Source organism: Macaca thibetana, chromosome 9 (genome assembly GCF_024542745.1).
Source record: "Macaca thibetana thibetana isolate TM-01 chromosome 9, ASM2454274v1, whole genome shotgun sequence".
Classification (NCBI taxonomy): Eukaryota; Metazoa; Chordata; class Mammalia; order Primates; family Cercopithecidae; genus Macaca; species Macaca thibetana.
Genome location: NC_065586.1, coordinates 79,733,509 through 79,759,375, shown reverse-complemented (window position 1 = coordinate 79,759,375; position 25,867 = coordinate 79,733,509). Strand labels below are relative to the sequence as shown.

At 34.1% G+C, this 25,867-nt stretch overlaps 1 protein-coding gene across 3 annotated transcripts in view; it reads right to left on the bottom strand.

Annotated features, from left to right (window-relative positions):
• PCDH15 (protocadherin related 15) overlaps positions 1 to 25,867 on the bottom strand; it is a 1,784,920-nt gene that overhangs the window by 109,723 nt on the left and 1,649,330 nt on the right. For all 3 annotated transcript variants that reach the window (XM_050805159.1, XM_050805156.1, XM_050805157.1), the window contains 3 exons: positions 25,575 to 25,687; positions 6,655 to 6,764; positions 4,586 to 4,726 (listed from right to left, as the gene is read on the bottom strand). In XM_050805159.1, coding sequence (XP_050661116.1) covers positions 4,586 to 4,726; positions 6,655 to 6,764; positions 25,575 to 25,687 — 364 coding nt within the window. The remainder of the gene's footprint in view (positions 1 to 4,585; positions 4,727 to 6,654; positions 6,765 to 25,574; positions 25,688 to 25,867) is intronic.

Here is a 25,867-nt window from a genome sequence, read left to right as displayed (position 1 = left end):
ATGGCAACGTCACCCCACTCATGCCATCCCCACTGACCACAAGAGTTTGCAAGCTGTAAGTTACCTAGAGAAACCAAGATGAGGGACATTCCACCATACATCTTACTCAAGGAAGTTGGCCCCCAATACCCACATGCACAGAGGGCTAAAAAAATGACTGTGGTGGCAGGTGCCTGTAGTCCCAGCTATTTGGGAGGAGAGGAGGAGAATGGTGTGAACCCAGGAGGTGGAGCTGGCAATGAGGATCACGCCACTGAGCTCCAGTCTGGGAGACAGAGCTAGACTCCATCTCAAAGGAAAAAAAAAAAAAATCACACCCAGCAGGGGAGATGTAACATGTTAATGAGACATGGGACACATGAAGAAGCATGTTATCAAACTGTGCAAGTGCTATAAATTCCCCGTCTCTGCATGCTTCAATGTCACTCCTTTCATGGCTAGGCCTGTTAAAATTACTCTCTTGGCTATCTTCAAGGAGGCAGCAAGAGGACTTTCTCTCTTCTGGAATGCTTTCCTTGTGCTCTAGCGTAAGTTCCAATAATGCCTGGAGTCTGGGAAAGTTCCTTAGCCTTATGTCAGTTTCTATTACAGGAGAGCATAAGAACCTGTGGCCAGTAACACCAGAATAGATGTCAAATTAATAAAAAATAATAAAAGCTAGAATTAAAAAAAAAATCCTTGAGTGAGACTTGACCAGTTACACTATATATATATATACACATATATATATATATAAAATGACCCGGAATTGCCAACATGTAGAAATATTTTGACAAAAATACTGAACTTTAAAGAAAAAATAAAGGCAATTATTTGGAAATTCAGAAATAAGACCAGTTTGTCATTACACATTTTTTTACAGTAATGCTTCAAAGAATAAGAAAATGGAATGAAAAAAGTTAATTTAAAAAAGAAAATTAGTCAAGTTATCCAGTCAAATTGGTCTTCAATGTTAAGGCCCTAAGATAAGCTTCTTTTCTTAATGCACCAAAACATAGGAAATAGTGTCCCTATAATGCTACATTGAGGACTTTACTTGAGAATAGGCTACTGATAACGAAATGACCGAATGTGTTATTGATATTACGAGGGATAAAACAATATGACTTTCAATTAGATGTGTGGGAAAATATAAGGGATGAAGCAGAAGCATTGCTCACAACAGGAACGATATGAACAGGGCAATATATATATATAGTGTATCATATAATGTAAAAGTAAGTATTAGAACAACTGTGGGCAAATTACAGCCCTTTGGTCAAATCCAGCCCACAGACAGCCTGTTTTAGTAAAACGAGTTTTGTGGGAGCATAGCCAAACCCTTTTATTTGCATATTATCTCTTCTTGCTTTTAAGCTACAACGGAGTAGAGTAGTTCTGACAGAGACCATATGACCCAGAAAACCAAAGATATTTGTCATCTCAGTATTCTCATTTTGAGTGTAATAGTGAATCAACTCATTATTTTGAAAATCAATAATAAAAGGAAAGAATCAAAGGGTTTTTTTCCTTGTTTTTCCTATAGTTGCTGCACCTCAGAGTAACTGAATATTTGCTATGGAGACGTTTTTCTTTATAGAAATATTTTGGCTAATGAATATAGAAGTAATAAAAAGAAAAAATAATGGATTTAGAACATTACTATTGGTGGTTGCTACTATCTGTATCACAAAAAGAGAATCAAAGAGATTTAATGTTTAAGGAATGAGTGAATATCACCTATGATTTATTTGTTTAAAAACAAAACCAAAAATAACACGAATATGATCAAGCCTCCAGATCTAACTACTTATTTCCTGGAAATAAAGGAAGCAGAAAGAACATGAAATGATCACTTGGAGAGACGGTCATCAATCTAGGCTTCAGAAATGTTGTCTCTTGCATAAATAAATATCAAGGTGAATAAAAGAGGTGGTAGTGGTGAAGCCTACAGATTAAAAGAGACTTAACAGACCTATCAACCAATGGCAATGTATAGACCTTATTTGAATTCTGATGTAAATACATGTTTAATATGAACTGGATATTTTTAATATGAACTATGTTTAATACCAACTGGATATATGTTGATATCAAATAATTTGTTACTTTTGGCAGGAGTAATCATGATATTTTAATTAAGGTTTAAGAGTCCTTAAGATATGCATATCAAAATATTTACAGATTGAATGTTCTGACTCTGACCTGCTTCAGAATAATGCAATAGTGGGTAGTTGAGAGCAAAGATGAAAGACTGTTTCCCAGGGCATGATTAAGTTGAGTTAGGCAGTTGATACATAGAGGTTCACTGTAATATTCTCTGTAATTTTTGTATGTTTGAAATGTTCCAACCTTTCAATAAAAGGTTAAAATATTTAAATATTCCTAGTGTTAAACTTATGAAATGAGCTCTAAAATTTTATATTTTAATTAGTTTGCATTTAAATATTAAATCTAATCACATCATGGTTGCACAATCTACTTTGAAAATAATTTCATTAACAAATTTTTGATAAAGAAGTCACAATAAAATACTTCCTTAATGAATTAAACTTTGTATTTTTATTATCTTAATCAAATGATATGTGGCAGGGCAACGAATTCTGCAGCAGAGATGAACATTTAGCTAACTAATTAATTAACCTCAATTTACATAATGGTCTTATTTGCATAGCTAATGGCCTGGGGATTGACTATAGGCCATTAACAGTTATTAATTAATAAGATCAAATTAGAAATATATGGGTTTTTATTTCAAACTTGGGAGGCAAAGGTCAGTCATAAAAGGTTAATAACAATATTCAAAGAATCAGGCCGTAAATACTTCAGCTTTTAGACTTCATGCATTTCTGACAGGATAATTCATGAATTGGTTTCACCTCTACACGCATACTGGGGCACATGGAAGTATATACATGTGCATTAGATAAACTTTTATTAGCCTCAGATTTACATGTAAATTAAAGTAATGGGAGTTAGTTGTATTATGTTCACATATAAGAACTTAATGCACCTCTATTCAGAAAAACCACAGGTATTACTTGAGAAATGTCAAGTTCTACAACCTAAATTTTTTCTTTCTTAAATTGTTCATTTGTTTTGAGTAAAGATTGCAGGTATAGTTTTCAATTAATCTTTCCCATTTATTTGCATTTGCAATAAAATAGGTTACATTATATAATTTAGAGCTACTCCAACCTTTTCACTCCTCATTTATCCAATTCACTTTACAATTAGAAGCATCCTCTACATTTTTAAAAACATAATTGCCTGTAGTTCAAAGAATTTAGAAACTCAAAGAACTTATCTGCTATTTTTAAACAATTTAATGATGTGAGTGATGCATAATTATTGAGGACAATTGAATTCCTTTTATTTCAAAGACACCTGCATAATCTGATTTTTCAAATGATTTGGTTGTACCTCTACAAGCAACTGAGCAGCTCTCTACACTAAATCAGTAAATGAGGTTTGCGATAAATGAAAAGGAGTGATTTCTTTTTATGATCAATTGCCAAATTGACACAGAAAAATTCTATCCTGCATCTTCTGCCTGTTGCTCCTGTCTTGCTTTCTTTCCTCTCACACTGCCTGGGTTCTCGCTTTATGCCTCTCCCCTCTTCTTTTTTCCTCTTCCCCCGTCTAAGAATGCTTGCTTGATGAAATGCCTTGAAATGATGTCCAGGGATAGTCCCCGGGTGAATGTTCCAGATTCTGTTTCTCACTTCATACTCTGTCTGGGCCTCTATTCTATTAATAGTTAAATTAAACCTGATTATCTTGAGTCTTCTAGATTTTAAAAGGGTTGCTTTGATTACAAAAGGATGACTGCTTAAATGCAAAAGAGTATTACCTCAATAGATGGGAAAAGAATAGCATTTATCACATTATTGATAACATCTTTGAATCTGTGTCAGTTCCTTTCACAAATTGGCTTTTACATGCTTCTCTGCGTGGGTAAACTGTATGCCACAGAAATGTTGAAGTTTAGAGTCACAGAACGTGGTCTTAAATCTGTGATGCTTTGTTTACTGTCATTTAAAAAAATTAATCTTTTTAATTATTAATAAAATCTTGCCTTTGTAAAAGGATAGTAATTCTCATGTCATAGATTAAAAATGTAGGTTAAAAAGTGTAAATTAAAAATAAAAAATGATGCTATATATGAATTACAGTAAAGGTTAATCACTAATTTTAAGATGAATTTTTCTTTTCTCTAAGAAAATATGTAAATACAAGAAGCCATACAATTCAGGCAATTTCTAGTAGTCATTCATTAAAAATATCTATTTCCCAAGGTTTATCCAGAGCTTTCACAGTGGGACTAACTTTTATTATTTAACATACACAGACAATGGTGGCATATTAACAATATTAGATACACAATTTGAAAACAGTGTTTTATTTTCTTGACATTTCAGGAGTGTGAAATCACTCATTGCATTGTCATATATTAGCTGTTTAAACAAATAGGCAATCATCTCAGAGTATTAACGATCTTTCTATGTTGTCCACTGAGAATGATATTTTAGACATACGTATTTCATTAAAAAATTAGCAGAGACACCATACAATTCTCATAAAAGCTTTAAGTAGTATAACTTACTTTTTGAAGGAACTCGGAGATTGGCAAGGACCACTTCCAGGGAATCAGCTTGGACTCGAAGAACATAGCTTGTCCTGGTCTCATAATCCAGAGGTCCATTCACATAGATAACACCTGTGATGTTATTAATTCCAAATGTATCTAGAAATTAAAATACAATTACCTGGTCATTGTCTTTAGGCTATAAGGAAAGAAATTCTCTTTAAAAAGCACTGTGATATCAAAAACACTAAAAATACCTATTTATAACTAGAGTGATTCATGAAAGTGACAAAATGCTGGCTTCTGGAAACTGCTCCAGCTCCTTAAATGATCACCATCAATATTTTGCTAAAATCAGCCTTGAAATTGTAGGGGTTTTTTGTTTGTTTGTTTTTGTTGTTTTGAGATAATCCTGGAAATCAATGTTCTATGGTTAATTACATTTGGGAAACACTGAATAATATATTCTTCACCTTAGATTCAGATGGTGTTCTACCACACTAAAGGCTTTCAGAAGTTCCGTTTTAAAGAAAACCATCTAATTTTGTTTAACCAAAATTTTCTGACCTTACTGGCTTATTATACTGTTTGTAATTTATGAATATTATCATTTTGTAGATTTAGTGTTTTGTTAAGAACACTTGAGAGGAAAAAAAAAAACAGATAATTTAATGTTGCCCTATGTCTTTTAAAATTAATTTGAATGAAAATCAGAGCACACTGGCAAACTTTATAATACATCTCCTTCTCTTAAGCTCTCCATATTGTCTCCTTACTTTATTTTTTCATAGAATTAATAATCACTTATAATACTATATATTTGTTTAATAATTTTTACATTTTTATTATTAACCCCCCCCTTATTGGACCATTAACTTCCATGAGGGCAGGAATCTATTTTGTACATTGTTCTATCTGTAGTGGCTAGAAGAGTAGTTAATATATAATAGATGTTCAATACATATTTGTTGAATGAATTAATACATAAATGAATGTAAAATAGTCACTGTGGGGGAGAGAGGTTAATAAATACAGCCACTCCGCTGTCTTCAAATGAAAGAATAAATAGAACCATAAAGAGAAAGTTTTGGAACAGAACAGGTTGAGAAATTATAGCTTTAGTCAGACATTCAAAGTTCAAGGAAAAAGGAAGTTTAGTTATTTTTAGGGAGGACCCATAGTAGCACAGTAATAATGAAGAAAGAAAGGCAATAAAAGTAAGATATTGATCACTTGCTACACTGCACAAGCAGCAATACCTAGTAATAGTTTGTCATTAAAAAGCTAAAAAAGGCCTTTATAATTTCCTTGCAAACTGCTTTGAAGCATACATTCAGTCATTTCTTAAATATTTATTATTGATTAATTTATTACATATATATTAACTATTTCTTGACTACCTACAATACGCTAGGCTATCTAACATACCAAAATGGAAAACAGAGGAGAACTTGTGAAGAATAGGTAAAACAAAGATTAATGTGAAAGACTGAGCTATGAACTTATTGCCAGAGGCCTGCAAATTCCAATGATTCTTAAAGTGATTAATATACAAACATTATATCTTTGCTTATAATCATTAATTATATGTCTAATTTGACTATTTGGGGAATCATATAACATGCATGGCTTTTAACATGGATGTGACTCTTTTTAAAATTCACACTTATTTACAATTTTGAAATTCCTTCAGGATTAGTTAAGGTATGACCAACATGGAGTAAGGGTCATGGATGGTTCAGACAGTGGAGTGGACGAAGCTACTGTAGGCAATGATCATGGCCAAAAGCTGAAAATTTCATGATGCATTAATTTTGAGGAAATGTCATTAAAATATTACCAAATGACGAAAAGGGCAAGGTTTCATTAATTAGACACTTAATATTTCTTAAGGGAAAAAAATCACTTGAGCTAACATAACTGGATTTTTAATTAAGTTCAGGATACATGGTTACCAATTACATCTAAGATGGGCACAATTTTATTAGAAAACAATAGGATAGATAGTAATATCAATTCAATCTGAAATTAGTCCAAATCTAAGTTTACTGGTTGATGGTGAGAACACAAACTAAAAGTCTACTCACCTTCTTCATTTCCTGAAACAATGGAGTACACAATACTTTGATTAATGGCAGCAGCAGAAATTACACCAACCATGGTTCCTTTGGTGGCAAGTTCACTTACTGGAGGAGGTCTGCAGGTTTAGAGAAGATGATGTATTTATGTTTAAGTATAATTTTGATGTAACTTTAGGTTCACAGAAAAATTGAGAGAAAGATAAGAGATTTCTGATATACCCTTTGCCCTCACACATTCATGGCCTCCTCCATGATCAAATCCCCCACCCGACTGCTACATTTGTGATAACTGATGAACGTACGTTGTCCCCATTATCACTGAAAGTCCATTGTTTCCATGAGGGTGCATGTTGCTGTTGTACATTTTATGAGTTTGGACAAATGTGTAATGACATGTATCTACCTTCATGTAGTATCATATAGGGTATTCTTACTGTCCTGAAAATCCTCTGTGCCCTTATATTCATCCCTCCCCTCAACTCAACCTCTGGCAACCACTGATCTTCGTAGTGTCTCTATGGTTTTGTCTTTTCCAGAATGTTGTATAGCTGGAATCACACAGTATGTAGCCTTTTCAGACTGTCTTCTTTCACTTAGTAATATGCATTCAATGTACCTCGACATCTATGGCTTGATTGCTTATTTCATTTTTAGCACTACATAATATTTCATAGTCTGAATGTACCCACCATTTATTTCCATAAATAAAAAACATCTTGGTTGCTTCCAAGTTTTGGCAATTATGACTAAAGCTGCTATAAACATCTGTGTGTAGGTTTTTGTGACTCTAAGTTTTCAACTCTTCTGGGTAAATACTAAGGAGCATGATTACTGGATTGTATAGTAAGACTGTTTAGTCTTTTAAGAAACTGCCAAACTCTCTTCCAAACTGACTGTGCCATTTTGTATTCTCACTGACAATGAATGAGAGTTCCTGTTGCTCCACATTCCAGCCAGCTTTTGGTGTTAAATAGTCTGGATTTCAGACATTCTAATAGGTGTGTGGTGATATTTATTTATTTATTTATTTATTTTTATTATCCATTTTTATGACAGAGTTTTGAACTTAATAGAATGGACACAGTGGTTCTTCTAAGCTACATTATGCAATTACATTGTGCTTTCATTGAAAGCTTTTACAAAAAATCCTGAAATACAAATTTAGTCTGAAGTATAAATTGCATACAAGGTTTTACAAACATCTTGTCCAAATTGCTTTGTTTTTGCCATTGCCATCCACACACTTAATTGACTAGGTTATCTCAATGCAAAGCAATCTTCCTCACAGATACTCTAGCACCTAATGGTGGTCCATATAGTCACTGCATGAGCAATAACTGCTTCTTGCTGAAGAATAAGAACCAATCTGTATAATTTTTAAATGGAATGTATAGATATTTAATTTATTAGTTTATTTATTTGCTTACTTATTTTACTGTCCTGTATGTTTTGTTTTGTTATTTTTTTTTTTTTTTTTTGTCTTCTTTTGATAACATCCAAGTATTGTTTTTGATAATCTTGCCTCTTTCCTTCTCAGTACAAGTGCTTTGGGTAAGGCTTTGCCAATCCCCATAGCACATGCATAAACACATTAACCAACTCTGGTCAATGGGGGCACTTTATCCTTTGCTCAGTGTTCATGTGATGTATATGTCTCATGTAAATTCAATGGACATACTACATAAGATTACGACTTGACTAGATTCTTGCTAGTCAACTTTTTGGCCATATCCCTCACTGGATTTGATGATGTAAGCTGCCACATGAAGCAGTCCTCGTGGCAAGAAACTCAAGGTGATGGCTGACTAACAGCCAGCAACGAACTGAGGCCCTTAGTACAACATGCCACAAGGAACTGATTTCTGCCAACAACTACATGAACTTGGAAGTGGATCTTTCCGTAGTTGAGCCTCAGATGAGACCCTAGCCCTATTTGACACCTTGATTGAAAGATTATGCAAGTCCTTTTAAAAGGAGAGGACACAGCTAACCCATGCCTGGATTCCTAACCTACAGGAAATTCAAAGCAATGTATGTGTTGTTTTAACCCATTAAGTTCGTGGTAATATTATTATGCCACAATGCAAAACTAATATTTGAACAATGGATTGTTAATTTATGATAGATTAAGATACATATTTCTTATCAAAAGTTTAATACAAGAAAATATGTCAGTCATATTAGGGGATAATTTTCAAAAACTGAATTCCTATTTGTGGAAGTAGTCATTACTTAAATTGTTTACTTGTCTATCTTGTGTTAGTACACAAGATAGAAGCTCAATTTTATACTTTCCATAATTCATCTCTTTGCTAATCCTTATACAGTATGGGAATATGACATCTGCAACTTATGCACCTTTAGCTTTAACATGAGAAAAATGCTATGTCGGGCCGGGTGCAGTGGCTCACACCTGTAATTCCAGCACTTTGGGAAGCTGAGCTGGATCAATCCCCCTGCGGTCAGGAGTTTGCGACCAGTCTGACCACTATAGTAGAACCCCATCTCTACTAAAAATACAAAAATTAGCTGGTTATGGTGGTGTGCTCCTGTAGTCCCAGCTACTTGGGAGGCTGAGACATGAGAATTGCTTGAACCCAGGAGGTGGGGTTGCAATGAGCTGAAAACCCCACCACTGCACTACATCCTGGGTGACAGAGTAAGATTAAGTCTCCATAAATAAATAAATAAATAAATAACAGAAAAGAAAAATGCTATGTCTTCTTTCAAATATTAAAAAATACATGTGTGCATTTTTGCTAACCTTAACTGACAATTAGGATAGAAATAATACTAAGAAAAAGTAATTGGCATAATTTAAGAAGACATTTAAATCCTATGCATACTACTAAAAGCATTTAAAATTCTATTTGTTAGTAAATGTTTAAAAGAGATTTACTCCTAGACAAAATTTTTCCTGATTAACTTTTGTCTTATTTGTTCCAGTATATTTGTTTCTGTCAGAATTAAAACATACTATACAATCTTCTCCAGAAAAGAATTAAATGAACCTCCATGATAATGAGTAATAGATTACAAAATATCAACTATTTTCTATTCTTTGGCAGGATTAAAATGTACAATATTAACAAAAAATAATATTTTTATTATTGTTCTACGTTGTGGAAAGTACCAGTTACATGATGTGGGCAAACTGCATACTCTCTTTGGAGTCACATACGTCTTGAATACAAAATGATGGAGTTGGTATAAATCAGGATTCATTAAGCCAGATGGACAGAGAAGGTAGGAACATAACCAAATTAATAAAATGGGCTGAATATGAATTAATAGGGAGAGGAATGGAAGTTAGGAATGGGACAGTATGTAGCTAATGTACAATAATTCAAGTCTAGTGTGATTTGTCAATCAATAAAGGAAATTTAAAATTTTGTATACATTTGTGAACAACCAGTGGGGATTTATTTTTTTAAAGCATCAAATGACTACATTTGATCTATGGGCTGACACTTTATGATTTTTAAAGCGGATAAACTATCTCTAATGTCTTTTCTAGTTCTACCATTCTGAATCTGATATAATTTGAGCTATCATTCACTCTTCTTTCTGTTGAGTATAATCAAAATCTATTGCTCAATTTCAGAAGCAATGAATTATGGCCAAATGAAACATTTCTCAGAAGGTTTTTTTTAAAAAATATTTTCTCTGACTACTAAATTCATAAATCTTCAATTCATCCATTTATGAAGAAAAATGCATCACTAGCTCTCTTCCAATTTAAGTTTTTCACACCTGATTTATAACAAATAATTCTTAGTGTCTGAAATGGAAGAATACTACCTTTCATAGCTAAATTTACTGCCAATACAAGTGACAAACTGCACTCTTAAAATAAAAGAAACACTTGAAACAGACAGCTTCAGTAACGGAACTGTACAGCTCACTGATGTAGCTGGAGATAGATACCAACTAGATGGTCATTTTCCAAAGATTGCTAAGAGGATGCTAAAGGAAATGGTTATTTAGCAGATATGAACCTGGAACATGGGAGAGGCTAGTGGTTTCATGTTTTCATAATGGCCTTCAGGAAAGGCTTCCTCAAAGGCCCTTTCACAAGGCTTGACCTGAATTGGGTTTGATGTCCTTGCATATCCATGATGGCAGTGTTGGTTCCTATTTACTCCACAAAGGCAATGCTTCTAACTTTATTGGCCATTTTAAACAAAAGCTACAGGTTTTGACTAAAATTCCAAAATCACCTCAACTAATACTTAAAGAGAATCCTAAATAATATTTTGATTTTAAAAACAGACTTATGAGAGTAATTTTAAATGTTTTTCCTCATTAATGTTACTATTGCATTATCCTTACCTTCTAAATTTTATATGTAAAACAGCTGTGTATTTTAAAAATTAATATTTTTTTGTTTCTAATAATAATGTTATTGAGAAATAAATTAAGATAAAAATAATGTCACTATGCCTATGCATTCAGTATTTATACTTCCTCCCAGAAAAGTTCAATGGTCTCAGAATTTTTTGTATTCTTATTTTTTATTCGTCAAATAGAAATTTTATACACTTATGGTGCATGACATGATGTTTTGAAATATGTATACACTGTAGAATGGCTAAATTAAACTACCTCCTTCCATTTTATTACCTCACATGTTTATTAGTGGTGAGAACATTTAAAATCTATTCCCTTAGCAATGTATAATATTGTACATTGTTTTTAACTATGGTCACCATGTTGTTAAACAAATCTCTTCAATTTATTCTTCTGGTCTAACAGAAATTTTGTATCCTTTGACCAATATCTCCCCAATTCTTCCCTTCCTACCCAGCCCCAGGTCACCGCTTTTTTATGCTCTACTTTCATGAGTTCAACTTTTTTAGATTCCATATATATTAGCTTTATTAGATCATTATTAGAACATGCAGTTTTTTTCTCTGTGCCTGATGCATTTTAGTTAACATAATGTCATCCAGATTTGAGACAAATGAACGTATTTGAGACAAAATAGAATACTAGTTAAAGTCTAGGTTCATTCACGTTGTCCCAAATAAAAGAATTCCCTTCATTTTTAAGGCTGAATAGTATTTCATTGTGTGTGTATACATATATATATATATATATCACATTTTCTTTATCCATTCATTTATTGATAGACACATTTTGTTTGATTCCATATCCTATTATGAATAATGCTGCAATAATCCTGGGAGTGCAGATATCTCTTCCACCAATAGCCTGATTTAAAAACGGACCAAGGACCAGAATAGATAGTTCCCAAAGAAGACATACAAATGACCAGTAAATATATGAAAAAATGTTCACTGTCACTAATGATCAGGACAATAAAAGTTAAACCTACAATAAGATATCACTTCACATCTATTAGAGTAACTACTAAAAAATCCACTTCATATAACTTGCGTTTCAATGTGTCTCTCACCAGGTTCAGGCACTGGTAATACTGCAGCCCAGAATGCAGTGGAGGGGAGCGTTTGGGTTCCTGTTCCAGCTGGTTCACCTAGTGACACTATGTGCTATCTTCCACACAGTGAGTTCTCCCTTAGGATCAATCACAATTAGTGAACGTCCTTCATACTGACCTAAAATGTTTCTGTTTTTCATCTACTCATCTCACTTTTCACCTGAACCCCTGGTAACTAATGATCTTTTTACTGCCTCTATATGTTTACCTTTTCTAGAATGTCACATAGATGAAATCATACAGTACGTAGTTTTTTGGACTGGCTTCTTTCCTTATCAATATGCGCTTAAGTTTCCTCTATGTCTTTTGTAGTGTGATATCTCATTTCACTTTATTGCTGAATAATATTACATTGTATTGGATGTGTCACAAATAACTGCACTTTCATAAGAAGAAAACTGATCAAAATAACTCCAAATCTGTTGTTTAAAAGTAAATCTTTGCAGATTAAATGCAAACCAAAAAAGTTAACTGCTTCGGAATTTACATGCACAATACTTACAATATAACCTCATGAAAATATAAACTAATTTATACATATCCTTTTTTTTTTTAAGATGGAGTCTCACTCTATCGCCCAGGCTGGAGTGCAGGGGCACGATCTCGGCTCACTGCAACCTGTGGCTCCCAGGTTCAAGCAATTCTCTGCCTCAGCCTCCCGAGTAGCTGGGATTACAGGCGCCCACCATGACACCTGGCTAATTTTTTGTATTTTTAGTAGAGATGAGGTTTCACCATCTTGGCTAGGCTGGTCTTGAACTCCTGACCTCGTGATCCACCCACCTCAGCCTCTCAAAGTGCAGGAGGATTACAGGTGTGAGCCACCGCACCTGGCCCATACATACCCTTTTAATATTTCTAAGTGTTTTTTGAAAATATATATTACAATAAATCTTTCAATTAAGTATATTTTAAGTAATTTTCTGAATAATGACTATACTACAATAACATAATTTGCAATGTCTAAATGTTAGACCCAGTTTTTATAGTATAAATATAGATGAAACAATTACTGTACAATTTAAAATCTACTATTGTTGAGTTCAAGAAGTAACAATAAAAGTAAATGTTGTATATGTCGAATAAAGCTTCTAATTATTTTAAAAGCCAGGCAATTTAGGATATAAAAGTGTTTGTAAATAGATGCTATAAAATTTCACTAGGATTCAATCTGGCTCTATTGCTTTCTTTGTACTGAGAGACAAATCTAATTTATTTTGACATGTTTGAGTTCAATATATTTGCAAATCAGTACCAATTAAGGTACTGTTTTTATATCTACTATGAGGGAATTTAATGAAAATGGGAAGGGAAGAATAAAAAAAGAAAACACCCACTAGAACTCCGATTATTTGTAACCTTGGAGTAATTGCATCAGAGTGATCTAATTTTACATATTTAAATAAGAAAAACAGTTTTAAAAAGACATGAATCAGGAGAGAGATGCAGTTCTCCCAGAATTCTTAGGATGGATTTTAGACAAGAAAATTAATTAAGGGCCAAAAAGCTAGACACTGCTTTTTACATATGTTCCAAAGAATGCTTGCTTCCTGTCATTAAGAGTTTCGTTTCTATTCAGTTCCTTAAAGAATCTTCATCTTGAGGATATAAAAACAGAAGTATAAACAATTTATCAAAATATTTGAAAGCAGAAACTACAATCTAAGGTGTTTGTTTTTGCCTTTGCTTAAATTATTATATTGTTCTCATTAAAATAGTGTGTTCTAATCTCTCATAGCCATTGGTTCTTAAAGCTTAAATTCATAAGAATGTGCTGGATAAATTTTTTAAACTTACTAAAGTACAGAAGATTCTTGATTTGTGATGGTTTGACTTGCAATTTTTGACTTTACTATTGTATGAAAGTGATATACATTCAGTATGCTCCTCGACTTACAATGGGGTTAGGTCCTGATAAACACATCCCTATTTGTCTATTGCCTTACCTTAATTATTATAGAGGGCTCTTCTTACTTTCAAAAGTGTCCTGCTTTGGACAATAAATTGTATGGTCTTATCTATGCTGGAAACTATATGGATATATTAAAATAGCAAATTTATTCCTCTCGCTTGAAAATTTACGATTTTTTTTTTTTTTTTTTTTAGTGAGACAGAGTGTACAGGTAATCATAATTCTGTTTTGAATTATACATTATTTGACATTAACATAGTGATTTCTGCTTTCCCTTGTTTGCAATTGCCTGATATATATTTCCTGTTCACTCTCTTTTTGTGCATGTGATTTTGGTTTAAGTACATTACCTAATGGCATGAAACCATGTGTGAAAAGTTTACCAGAAGTAAAAGGCATTCTCAGAAGATTAAGTAAATAGCACAGCTATTAAGCACTGAAGGAGTTGGGAGACGAACAACTTACCCATTATAAATTGGTGATAAAAATTTCATGATTTTGAATCAAGATTTAAACAGTGTAAAATTCTACTTTCCATGGAGATTGTGGAAGCACAAAGTGACTTCCATAAAGAGGCTATGCATATGTCATTTGCCTGTTGAACACCACTCAATGTCTTCAAATTTCTCTGTGATAATTAACAAAGTTTTTAATATGGCTCAGTAAGTCCCTTCACAATCCAACTCTCCCTATTTCTCCAGACTCATCACCATAGGACTCCATTTAGTATGTTATTTTTGTCTCAAATATGTTTGCATTGATCACTAATAAAATAAAATTAATGTATCCTACTATATGTTTCACTTGGATCAAAATTTCCCATAGATACAATATAGTGAAATAATGGGACCACCTATAAAATCACTCTTTGTATTGAAAAGTTTGTGCTAATTTCTAAACAGTGGATGTAAAGTGAACTGTTCGGACTTGAGTACTTTGTTGATGGAAAGACTTGCTTCACTCTGCTACATGAGCAAATGCCAAAATGTGTACAACCTTGGAAATGTGAAAGAGAAATTAAATTCCATATGGGTACACAGAGAGCCTATGAAAACTGTAATGAAAGATTGTCAGAATCATTCCATCAATAGTTAAATGGGCAAAACCTATTATGTTTGAGGCAAGGTTTTAATAGTGCCATAAAAAGACAGGAAAGGCTATCTTCAGGTAAAGTCAGCTCTTATATTGGACAACAAATCTAAATTAAAATAGAAAACAATGTTAGCAATCAAGTTATGCTCTCTGCATGTGCATTTGTTTTATATTATTTTACAGTCTTCAGATAGCTTTCATTAACTTATTTGCACTCAAGAGAAATCATTCTTTCCAAACTATTGTTCATCTTATTAAAATCTTCTCTCAAAATCTGTAAGTCCAAACTTGGAAGGTTTTATAAGAATGATAGCCTGGGCAATATAGCAAGACTCTGTCACCACAAAATAATTAAAAAAAAAATTAGCTAGGCGTGGTGGTATGCACCTAAAGTCATAGCTACTTAGGAGGCTGAGGGTTAAGATGGAAGACTGCTTGCAGTGAGCTATGACCGAGCCATGGCACTTCAGCTTGGAAGACAGAATGAGATCCTGCCTCTAGAAAGAAAAAGAAAATGATGGCTATGCTCCTCAACATAAGGTAATTTTAATTCTCTTTATAATGAAATGTTAACTAGAACTGCTCACTTGCTATTTCTTTGGCCACTGTGATAACATTATTTACATTTTCATAGTTTACAAAGATGAATGTCTTGATTATAAATTATACTTTTTCTGTTTTGTATATCAAGAGGTAAAATGTTAATCCTTTGTTAAATATACTCTAATTTTTTTCTTTAATATAAAGTTTCTTGAGAAATTCATTTTAAATATAAATTGTATACAACTTTCAACCTGTCATTTATTACAAAATTAATTCATACGAATCAACCAACTACCAATGTTTTATTTTAACAGAGAAAGTGATAAGATTATCTTTGGAAGGAGTTAAAATTTTTCAAAATTTCAGAATGTTCACATGTATAACATTCTGATTTTGAATTTGATATATTAAATTTTAATAATATAAATTGAAAAGGACTTACAATATTTTTTCTGAGTTTAGCAATATATCAACAAGAGGTTAACAAATATAACTTAGGAATATTTGCCCTTATTTTTATAATGTATATACCAGTATAAATTTTGAATTTAGGTTGTTATGGAAATTACACTTGAAAATACTCAAATCTTAAAAATTAACATGTGACATTAAATCATGCAATGGTTAATATTAAATTTGATACATTTCCATTTTTAAATAAATAACAAAGGCCTATCTATATAGGTGGCATATATCTTTGAAAATTTTGCAATTAATTGTATTTGGCAAAGTTTTTGATAAATTGTGTAACATACTGCTTTTCCCACTCAAAATCAATATTCACATTTAGATTCTATGATCTATTCCAGACGTGTTGACCTTTTCACGATATTTACTTTTAAAACTGATGACAAGTGAATTTCAGTGTGTGTAAGTCTTAGTCCATCACCCTGAGATGAAGGTCAAATGTCATTCTCATTCTTCAGAAAGCTAACTTACTTCACCTACAGGAGTCAATGTAATCTCAAGTAATATGTGTTTGAACTACTATTAGGATTTTTCTATTTCTGTAGGGTTTAAACGAAAGATACATAAAAGGAATTTACTGACTCTGACAGTGTAACTAATTTCCAAAATCTCTAAATAGATAATTGACTGAAAACCCCTTAGCAAATATGAACATGCAGTGACAATAAGAGTATGCCTCTCAGATCTGCAACTACAGGAAGCACAGTTGGTCAAGGTCACAGTTTCTGTGTTCTGAAATCTGTTTATGTTTGTATGAAGGACATATTTCCTAAGGGCTGCCTAAGGAGTCAAGTATTGAATGGCTGACTTATTAGGCCAACTAAATGATCTCTATAGTCTATTTCATTCATTGTATAATGTGAATTTGAGAATATAATTTTTATAGATAAGATTAACATTTTTCTCAATTTCTAATGAAAAACAAATTATAAAAAATTATTTAAACAAATATATGTAATTGTAAATAGATATGAAGAAACTACCCAATCACTTGAATGGTTAAAAAATCAAAGTTTAAATTTGGAATGTTTATGTGTAATAGGGGATATTACTTGGACTTAATTCATTGCCCCCCCCACCCACCAAAAAAAAATGAAACTAGTTGGAGATAATTTTGAGAAAGAGAGATGGAGGATGTTTCAACAATAAATAATGAAGAAATGCCATTAGCTTGTTAAGAACTCTTTGTTTAGCTCTTTGTTTCAGGGAAAGGTAGTAGAGCAAGAAGGAAGAATGATCACATGGGGCATGAAAATTCTAAGATGCTAATATCATTGTTGTATCTTTGTCAAAAATAGAAACTGAAGGAATGAAATAAAAGAGGAACAATGTGGAAGATTTGTTAAAATTTGAGATTTTTGGTTGTGTGTATGCTTCTAAAATATACAAACGTTTGTCTACAGTTGTAGAAAATGTTACAGAATCCTTAGGGTGTAGCTTTTCCAGTAGGAAGCCTCTGTGGCTGGTGGCACCTTTGCATGAATTCTGCTCAAGCCCACTGGGCTTGTTTCACCCACTCAGCCTAGCAGGCTTCACTTGGATTCTTCTACCAGCCTAGATTCCATGCCTGCCAAGGGCGAGCCAGGCACAGAGCAGTGAGGTAGGGATGAGTGAGTGAGTGCGGAGTCCACCACTGTGCACAGCCATGCACGCTGGCTACTGTGGTGGGAAGGGCAGCTCCAGGAGCCAGCACAGATGCCAACTCCATGCAAGCCTGTGGCTGGATCTGGTGCACCACAAACAGCTTCCACTGAGGGCACCCATGTCTGGATGAGGGGAATGTGGTGGCACCTGGTAGCTTGGAGACAACAGAAACCAGAGTCCCAAAGAGGGTGTCATAGGCCTGGCTCAGGGAGCCCCAAGGTCTGGGATCACTAAAAGGCCACTTTGCTTCTCTTCTCTCCTTCTCATCGTCTACAATGTGGCAAGCAGGGAGACATGTGTCAGCCGTACTTGTGTTACTGCTCTTTCAGTCCTGCCATTCAGCAGGTCCCAAGTTCTTGTCCCATATCCAGGAAGAATTAGGTATGTGGCCATCTGAAGGGTGAGCAAGGCAAAGAGGTGCTTCATTGAGCAACAGTATTTCTCTCAGGTGACCTGAAATGCGTAGCTCCTAGATGCAGGCAGCCTGTCCTGATGTCTGTAGGCCTCAGTGGAGAGGAGACCCAGAGTGGGTAGCTCCTATCCTCAAGCAGGTTGTCCTGATGTCTGCCTGAGTCTGGTTGAGTCTGGGGTTTTTATGTACTTCAGAAGGGAGAAAGTGATTGCAGATTGGTCCATGGGCAGCCATAGGCAGCCTGGAAAGAGCACCATAAGTTCTCACCCCAGTCCAGGGAACTGGCAGGCTGGGTGCCAGACTTCAGGCAATCCTTGGCTAGAAGATGAGGTTTCACCAGACCCATCCCTTTCCACCCAGGAGCCTGTCTGCCTTCTGTTGCCATTCATGGCACCCAGGCCATTTTTGCCCAAGAGGCGACTGCAGGCCTGCTCCAGGACACCCACAGCTCCACCTTGGTTTCTTTCCCATGCTCACTGGTGGCCAAAGTGCAGAGGGGGCTGAGGTGGCAAGGGGCTTGTGTGTCAGCACCACCATGAGTGTGTGCACACCCAGCCATGTGGTGACAATGCTCGGGGCTTGATCACAGCTTTGCTCCGAAATTGGAGCAGGCCTCGGAAGCAGGGAGAGGCCAGGCATTGGGAGAACACACTTTGAGCCTGTAGCAGGAGGCGGACCCAGGTCCACAGTCTCAGCTGGGAGCTCTGGGCTCTGGTCCCACCAACTCAGAAATGCATGGGGCCCCTGCCTGTTCCCAGCTCTCACTGACTCTGCAGAGTGCACAGCCCCAGCTGCGCTTCCCTGGTTGCAGCCAGCGTCTTTGCAGCAAATGCTTCAGACAGGTCGCTGCTGTCATCAAAAGGAATAGTATACAGTATGAAGAGTTATATATTTCAAAAGTTTTAAGAAGAACTCATTGTTTTCTGGATAGAACAGATGTTCATTAATGACAAATGAACACACAATGTCTTGATCCTCCATTTCACCTAAGTGACTCCATAAAAGATTGATGTGAAAAGGTCATGAAATTAACAAAATGAGTCTGCTTCAATTACTATAACAACCCTACAAAGCAAAGAGAATCAAGTGTATAGTAATTCTTATCTACTATAACTCTGGCCATTATAAAAGTAAACATATATCTCTATGGGGAAATTTTCTTCCCATTATGTGATTACTCCTACCCTTGATTATTTGAAGTCAGCCATCAGGAAATAACATATAGTTCACAGGATTTGAAAAAAAAAAAAACCTCAAATCTTTTTCCAATACATATAAAATATCTTAATATTATAAATTATAAACCAGACAAACATCATTTTTCTTAAGAAATGTGTTTTTAAATACCGACAACCTACTTTATTGAGTATAGGGTTGTCTTTGTAAAATTTTTGAATGATTTTCAAACTTCATTATTTCTTTTTCAAAGGAAAGTAAAGATTTTTTTTTTTTTTTTGAGACAGTCTCAAAAAAGCTCTGTCATCTAGGCTGGAGTGCAGTGGCACAATCTTGGCTCACTGCAAGCTCTGCCTGTTGGGTTCACACCATTCTTCTGCCTCAGTCTCATGAGTAGCTGGGACTACAGGTGCTGCCATCAGGCCCGGCTAATTTTTTTTTGTATTTTTAGTAGAGACAGGGTTTCACCGTGTTAGCCAGGATGGTCTCGATCTCCTGACCTTGTCATCCATCCGTCTTGGCCTCCCAAAGTGCTGGGATTAGAGGCGTGAGCACCACTATGCCCAGCCGTAAAGAAGTTTTTAAATATGGAAACGAAACAGAGGCATACCATTATTAACTATGTGGAAGGAGGGGTTGACTTTTTATTATGTTGTTACTTTTACATAAGTCAGAAAACCTATTAATTATCTGTCATCAAAACTTTGCAGGCAAACCAGTAGGATTTTCCTTTAGCAAATACTAAAGTACTTACTATGGTGTTTATTACTTGTGCCTATTATTTTATTCTTTTATAATTTTAGAAGAAGATAATGATAGATCTATTGTTATATTCCAGCAACTAAGCAATTACCAATAGAACAACATAAAAGTGCTTTCAATTCTAAAAAAAGAACAATGGATTTTGTTTCTCTGTCTAGCTAGAACTGGTATATTGAAAAATGTTATGCCAAATAGTAAATGCAACCTCTCAAACATTTTTGATGGTCTTTGCCATGCTAGTTTTCAGCTCATAACTCAAATTTACACTTTGCCATTATGCTTTCATTTTTATTTTCTTTTTATTTTACTTTTGTGACCAAGACACTGAAACTTCTCAGAAAACTGGAGAAGGTAATTGGTTGTATCAAATATCCAATCTTTAGCTTGAAATTCAGAAAGGTTTGGCTTGGAATATGTAACGTTAATACTCATTAAACTGAAATTACTAAAAATACAGATTTTTAAAACCAACCAGAAATGTTAATCTGAGATTTGCTTTGAATTAAAAAAAAATAAATATTCATTTTCTTGTTATTTTAAGAACAATTTACTTCATTAATACATATTTAAATGTAAAAATACTTCTATTCTATTATATCATCAGCTCATGTACCACATTGTGCATTCTAAGTCATTTTAAAATCACTGTGGCAATTAAAATCTATAAATCTGTAAATTGTTTACAATCACATATTTAATGTGCAAGGTCTTCGCCTATACCATTTCCCCTTTTTCCTCAACAATTGAGGTAGAACTAGGACACAGTTGCCTAGCAAGGAACAGCATTCCTCTCCCCTTGTTAGAGCTAAATGTAGACCTGTACCTGGATTCTCACAACGAAATGTGAACTGAACTGAAATGAGGTGAAATCAATTCTCACCTCAATTGATTAAGGAAATCTCTAGATGTGGACTTCTATCTCTTTTCCCCGTTCCCCTGACTAAAATGGTAATAATGAGTTATTTTGAAACAGAATGTTGAAGATGGTCACCCCTGAGTTGTCCCAGGTCCCTGAACTCTAAATCATTGAAATTTGGTGGTATCCTATTACAGTGGCCTAAACTAGCCCTAACTCAATCTGATTGCCCTGAAATTTAATGATTTAATGACTATCTAATAGATATAAGTCAATGGAGTCAGTGACGGGAGGGGGAGGTATGGGTCAATGATTCAGTTAAATATTCTACGATAAATAAATATTTTATCTTTAATATCTCTCTTTTTACCTAATCATTTGTTAAATGCTAATTTTTCCTATGGAATTCAAATACAAGTATTGGAATGAAGACATTCCTGAGATGTAATAACCATGTGTACCTCAGCTTACAGTGCCAGATTACTGCTTTCCATCTGTAACACATTATCTTCTCTTACACCCTACAAAGAACATAAATCCTGAGCTATCATTTTTGTTTCCCCCAAATTTGATCACAAGAAGTAGAAGGTTTTTCACCAGGAGTAATTCCAACACAAAGGACCATCCTAATGATCAAAAATTAATAATGTAATTTAGCATCTCTGGGAATTATGTGTATCCAGTTGAGGCAGTAAAATGAATTTAAAAACATTAGAGAGGGAATGAGGCATATGAGGTTGGCAGAAACCATTATGTGCTTCACTTTTTTTTCATTGAGAAAAGAAAGTGTGTTGGCCTCCAAAGCAACCTGAAATGGCACAGGCATATTGCCAAACTAGCAACTAAACATATTAAAAGAAAATATTATACAGAAATAAAAATATTCTACCATGAATATTGTTTTTAAAATGTCAAGCTGGGAAATACTGCAATATGAATGAGAATGACTTTTAAATATGATTAATTAATTATGCGATTAGTTGTTGGAAACTAATAAAATGTTGAACAACTTATATTAGTTGAAACAGCAGTAGCTAATGGGACTAAGCCTTCTAAGGAAATGATGCAGACCACTTAGTTCCATATTTTTTTTGGCCAGAAAACAGTCAAATGGCAGAATTCAGAATTCACCAGTAGTTAGTAAGGAGAGGAAATGTAATCCAGCTATATACCCATGAGAAAAAGGATTTAGGAGGCATCCAGATACTGCTATCTATGTATTTCCTCAATGATCTTCAAAAAGAATAAAGAGATAATTGAAGATGATAATCATTAGACTTAAGTTTTTTACAGTTCAGTTAAAATTTTGGTTCAAATTTAGACCTATATAAACATAATTATATTCAATTACTTGCATTTATCCAAAAAGTAGTGTCCTTGTTCACATTTGGTATAACATTTATTTTTTAAATTTTCTGGTTATTTGATAAAAATTTAATCCTTTTAAGTATTCAAGTACTACTAAATGCATTATGACCAAGATACTGATTCTTAGAATCTCTGGGAGTTATGTGTGTACAATTGTGCATATTATTAATACACAGTAGGATGCAACAAGATTACCAAATTATCTTTATAATTCAGAATACCAAATGAACTGGGATAATCAAGGGCAATTTTGTAATTGTTAGAAAAGTTCTGAAAGATCAAAATTCTCCCACATATATCTATGTGACTGTTGCTAATTTTAGTACCACACAATTGGCTAATTTTTGTTCTCTAAGTTAACAACAACTTTATTAAGAGAATCTATTTGAAGTTAATAGTTTTATGCAGAGATGGTACAAAATGGTAAATTACACGTTGAACAACACATTTGCATTTTTAAAACACGGCATTAAGCAAAGATACTTAATAAAGAGAGTTAAATGAACAATGCCCTGCTTCAATTTATGACCTTGGCCTGGATATTTTAGCTAAAAGAAAAGTCTAGAGGCATATTTCTATTAACAAGGAAATGAGTTCTAAATGAAAACCTACAGAAACAGTACACCACTTAAGTTTATTTAAAGAGGAAGTTTAAGCATTTTATCACTTTCTTCTTCTCTTGGAGTTTCCAAAGGTAATTAGACTTGCCGCAAGGGACTTTGAAGAACACAGATGGGAATTTTAAGTTAAAACTGTGAGCGTTTTTTTGGATTCACTTAGAAGAGTAAGTATATTTTTTTGAGAATACCTGATCTAGATAATTTAGTGAGAAACATAGTGAGTTTATATCCGTCCTGTTCTTGAGAACTTCAAAATTAACACATTCAGAGAAGTTCTTCAAAAACAGAAAACTGTGCACAGGAGTCCCCCTTTATTTATGGGGGATATACTCCAAGACCCCCACTAGAGGCCTGGAACTTCAGATGACAACAAAGCCTGTATTTACTATGTGTTTCTTTTTTTGTTTGTTTGTTTTCAATCTGATAAACCAGACTTACTAAGTGACTGATGGGCAGCCTGGATACAATGGACAAAAGAATGATTCTGCTCCAGGGCAGGGTGGCACAGGACAGCATAAGATTTCATCACGCTACTCAGAATGGCATACAATTTAAAACTTATGAATTGCTTATTTCTGGAATTTTCCACTTAATATTTTCTGACCACGGTTGACTTTGGGCAACAAACTGTGAAAAATGATACTGTGGATAAGGAGGGGACTATTGTATCCCATAGCAAGGAATTGGAATCCAATCCAAAGGATTGGAAGCACAGGTTACTATTTCAGAAAAAAGGAAACTAATAGATAATAATGTACATATGGGTGAGAATAATCTTTTAAAACAATTAAACAAGAATTCTTATTTGTTTTACATATGGTTTACATCTCAATGATTTACATACATGCTATAGAGGATTTTCTGGTAATTATATTACACAATTTACTTTTGTGTAGATTCTTCTAAAGGCAGATTTGTATGAAAGGATAAAACTGCTTGGTTCAGTGTGTTAAGTGTTTGCAGATGTGTCCCTCACCTACCTTAATCCTCAGTACCTTAGCTCCTCCTGTAGCTTAAAATTATTAGTTCAATCTAAGAAATTGTAAAACACTAAAATCATCCTAGAACATGATCAAGTTCTCCATTATCTGAGATATTCATTTTTAATTATCCTCAATTATTATCATCATCCAACTTTCAATTTTTCTTTGGATAGACTAAACTACCAAAATATTCTGGAATTAAATGTAGACTCCCACACCCCTTATTTATATTTCTGCATATGCTGATTATTCAGTGTGGAACTTCTGTCTATATCTTTTTGGATTGATTAAACTCTACATTTCCTTCAAGATACAACTTAAAACTATGTTAATCATGTTCAAACATAGTTAAGTGTCCCTTAGGCTGCTTCCTCAATACTGTGATCTTATTTTCACCACTGTGTTCTCACAGTGTATTATATTTTTCATACAGTTATTTGTTTCCAGAGATACCAGAGAGCTTGCTTTCTCTCTCTCTCCAGGTAAGGATATGGCAAAAAGGCAGCTGCCTGTAAGACCAGAAGAGACCCTGAACCTGACCGTGTGGACACCCTGGTCTTAAACTTGGATTGTCAGCTATGAGAACAATAAGAAATTAACTTTCTTTTGTGGCCAGGCGTGGTGGCTCATGCCTGTAATCCCAGCACTTCGGCAGGCCGAGGCGGGCAGATCAGGAGGTCAGGAGATCAAGATCATCCTGGCTAATGCGGTGAAACCCCACCTCTGCTAAAAATACAAAAAATTTGTCAGGCGGGGTGGTGGGCGCCCGGTAGTCCCAGCTACTTGGGAAGCTGAGGGAGGAGAATGGCGTGAACCCGGGAGGTGGAGCTTGCAGTGAGCTGAGATTATGTCACTGAACTCCACTCTGGGGCAACAGAGCGAGACTCCATCTCAAAAAAAAAAAAAAAAAAAATAGAAAATAATTTTCTGTTGTTTAAGCCACCCAGTTTGTGGTATTTTGTTATGGCTGCATCAGGTGACTAATACAGTATATATACAAACCATAAACTATAATATATAATATTGGCGTAAATGCATATTTTATATATATAAATGTATATGTATTATATGTGTGTATATATAGTGTATATATATACAGTATATTTATATATAAATTTATGTATACACATAGTATCACAGTATATATATAAATACACTACATTTTTATATATGTACACACTATATATATACACACACTATGTACACACACAAACGCACACACATGCACACATACACACTGATTAGATGGAAAATATCATTGCAGATTACATGCCAAAATTGGAAATTGAATGAAATTTTCTACCTGGCAATAATGAGAAACTAAAGGTCTATTTCTAACCATTCAGATCATTAATCAGAATTGAATCCCCAAAATATAATGTTGTATTTTAATAAGTTTGTATCAATTTTTTAAAGTATCCATTATACATTAAACCATTACTAAAACATATTTTATACTAAATTGTCATATTAACTATTTTTAAAAATTTAAAATATATGTTAATTTAGAAATGCCAAAACCAAAATTGGAAGTCTACTCATAAATTCGTATTACATCAATTTTGAGAGACTCCTTTCAAAAATGCCCTAAACATTTTATGTATTTCAAAATCAGACAGAAATCAATACCTATATTCCTCCTGTGTGAAGCGTGGGATCTCACCAGGATGTAAGACAAGAATCTTCACTGTGGCACTGCTGGACATCACAGGCTCCCCATCATCAAAAGCAACCACCACCAACTTAAAAAGCAATAAAAATTCATTTTAAAGATTATAAATAAGAACAACATAACAGCATAATTTTTATATGTAGGTTTTTAATTATTGGATTCCCTGGTTTCAGATGGGGGAGCAATTTCTTCACTGCCTACCAGGTGGCAGACGCTATGCTAGAATATACTACGTTCTCACTTAATCTTT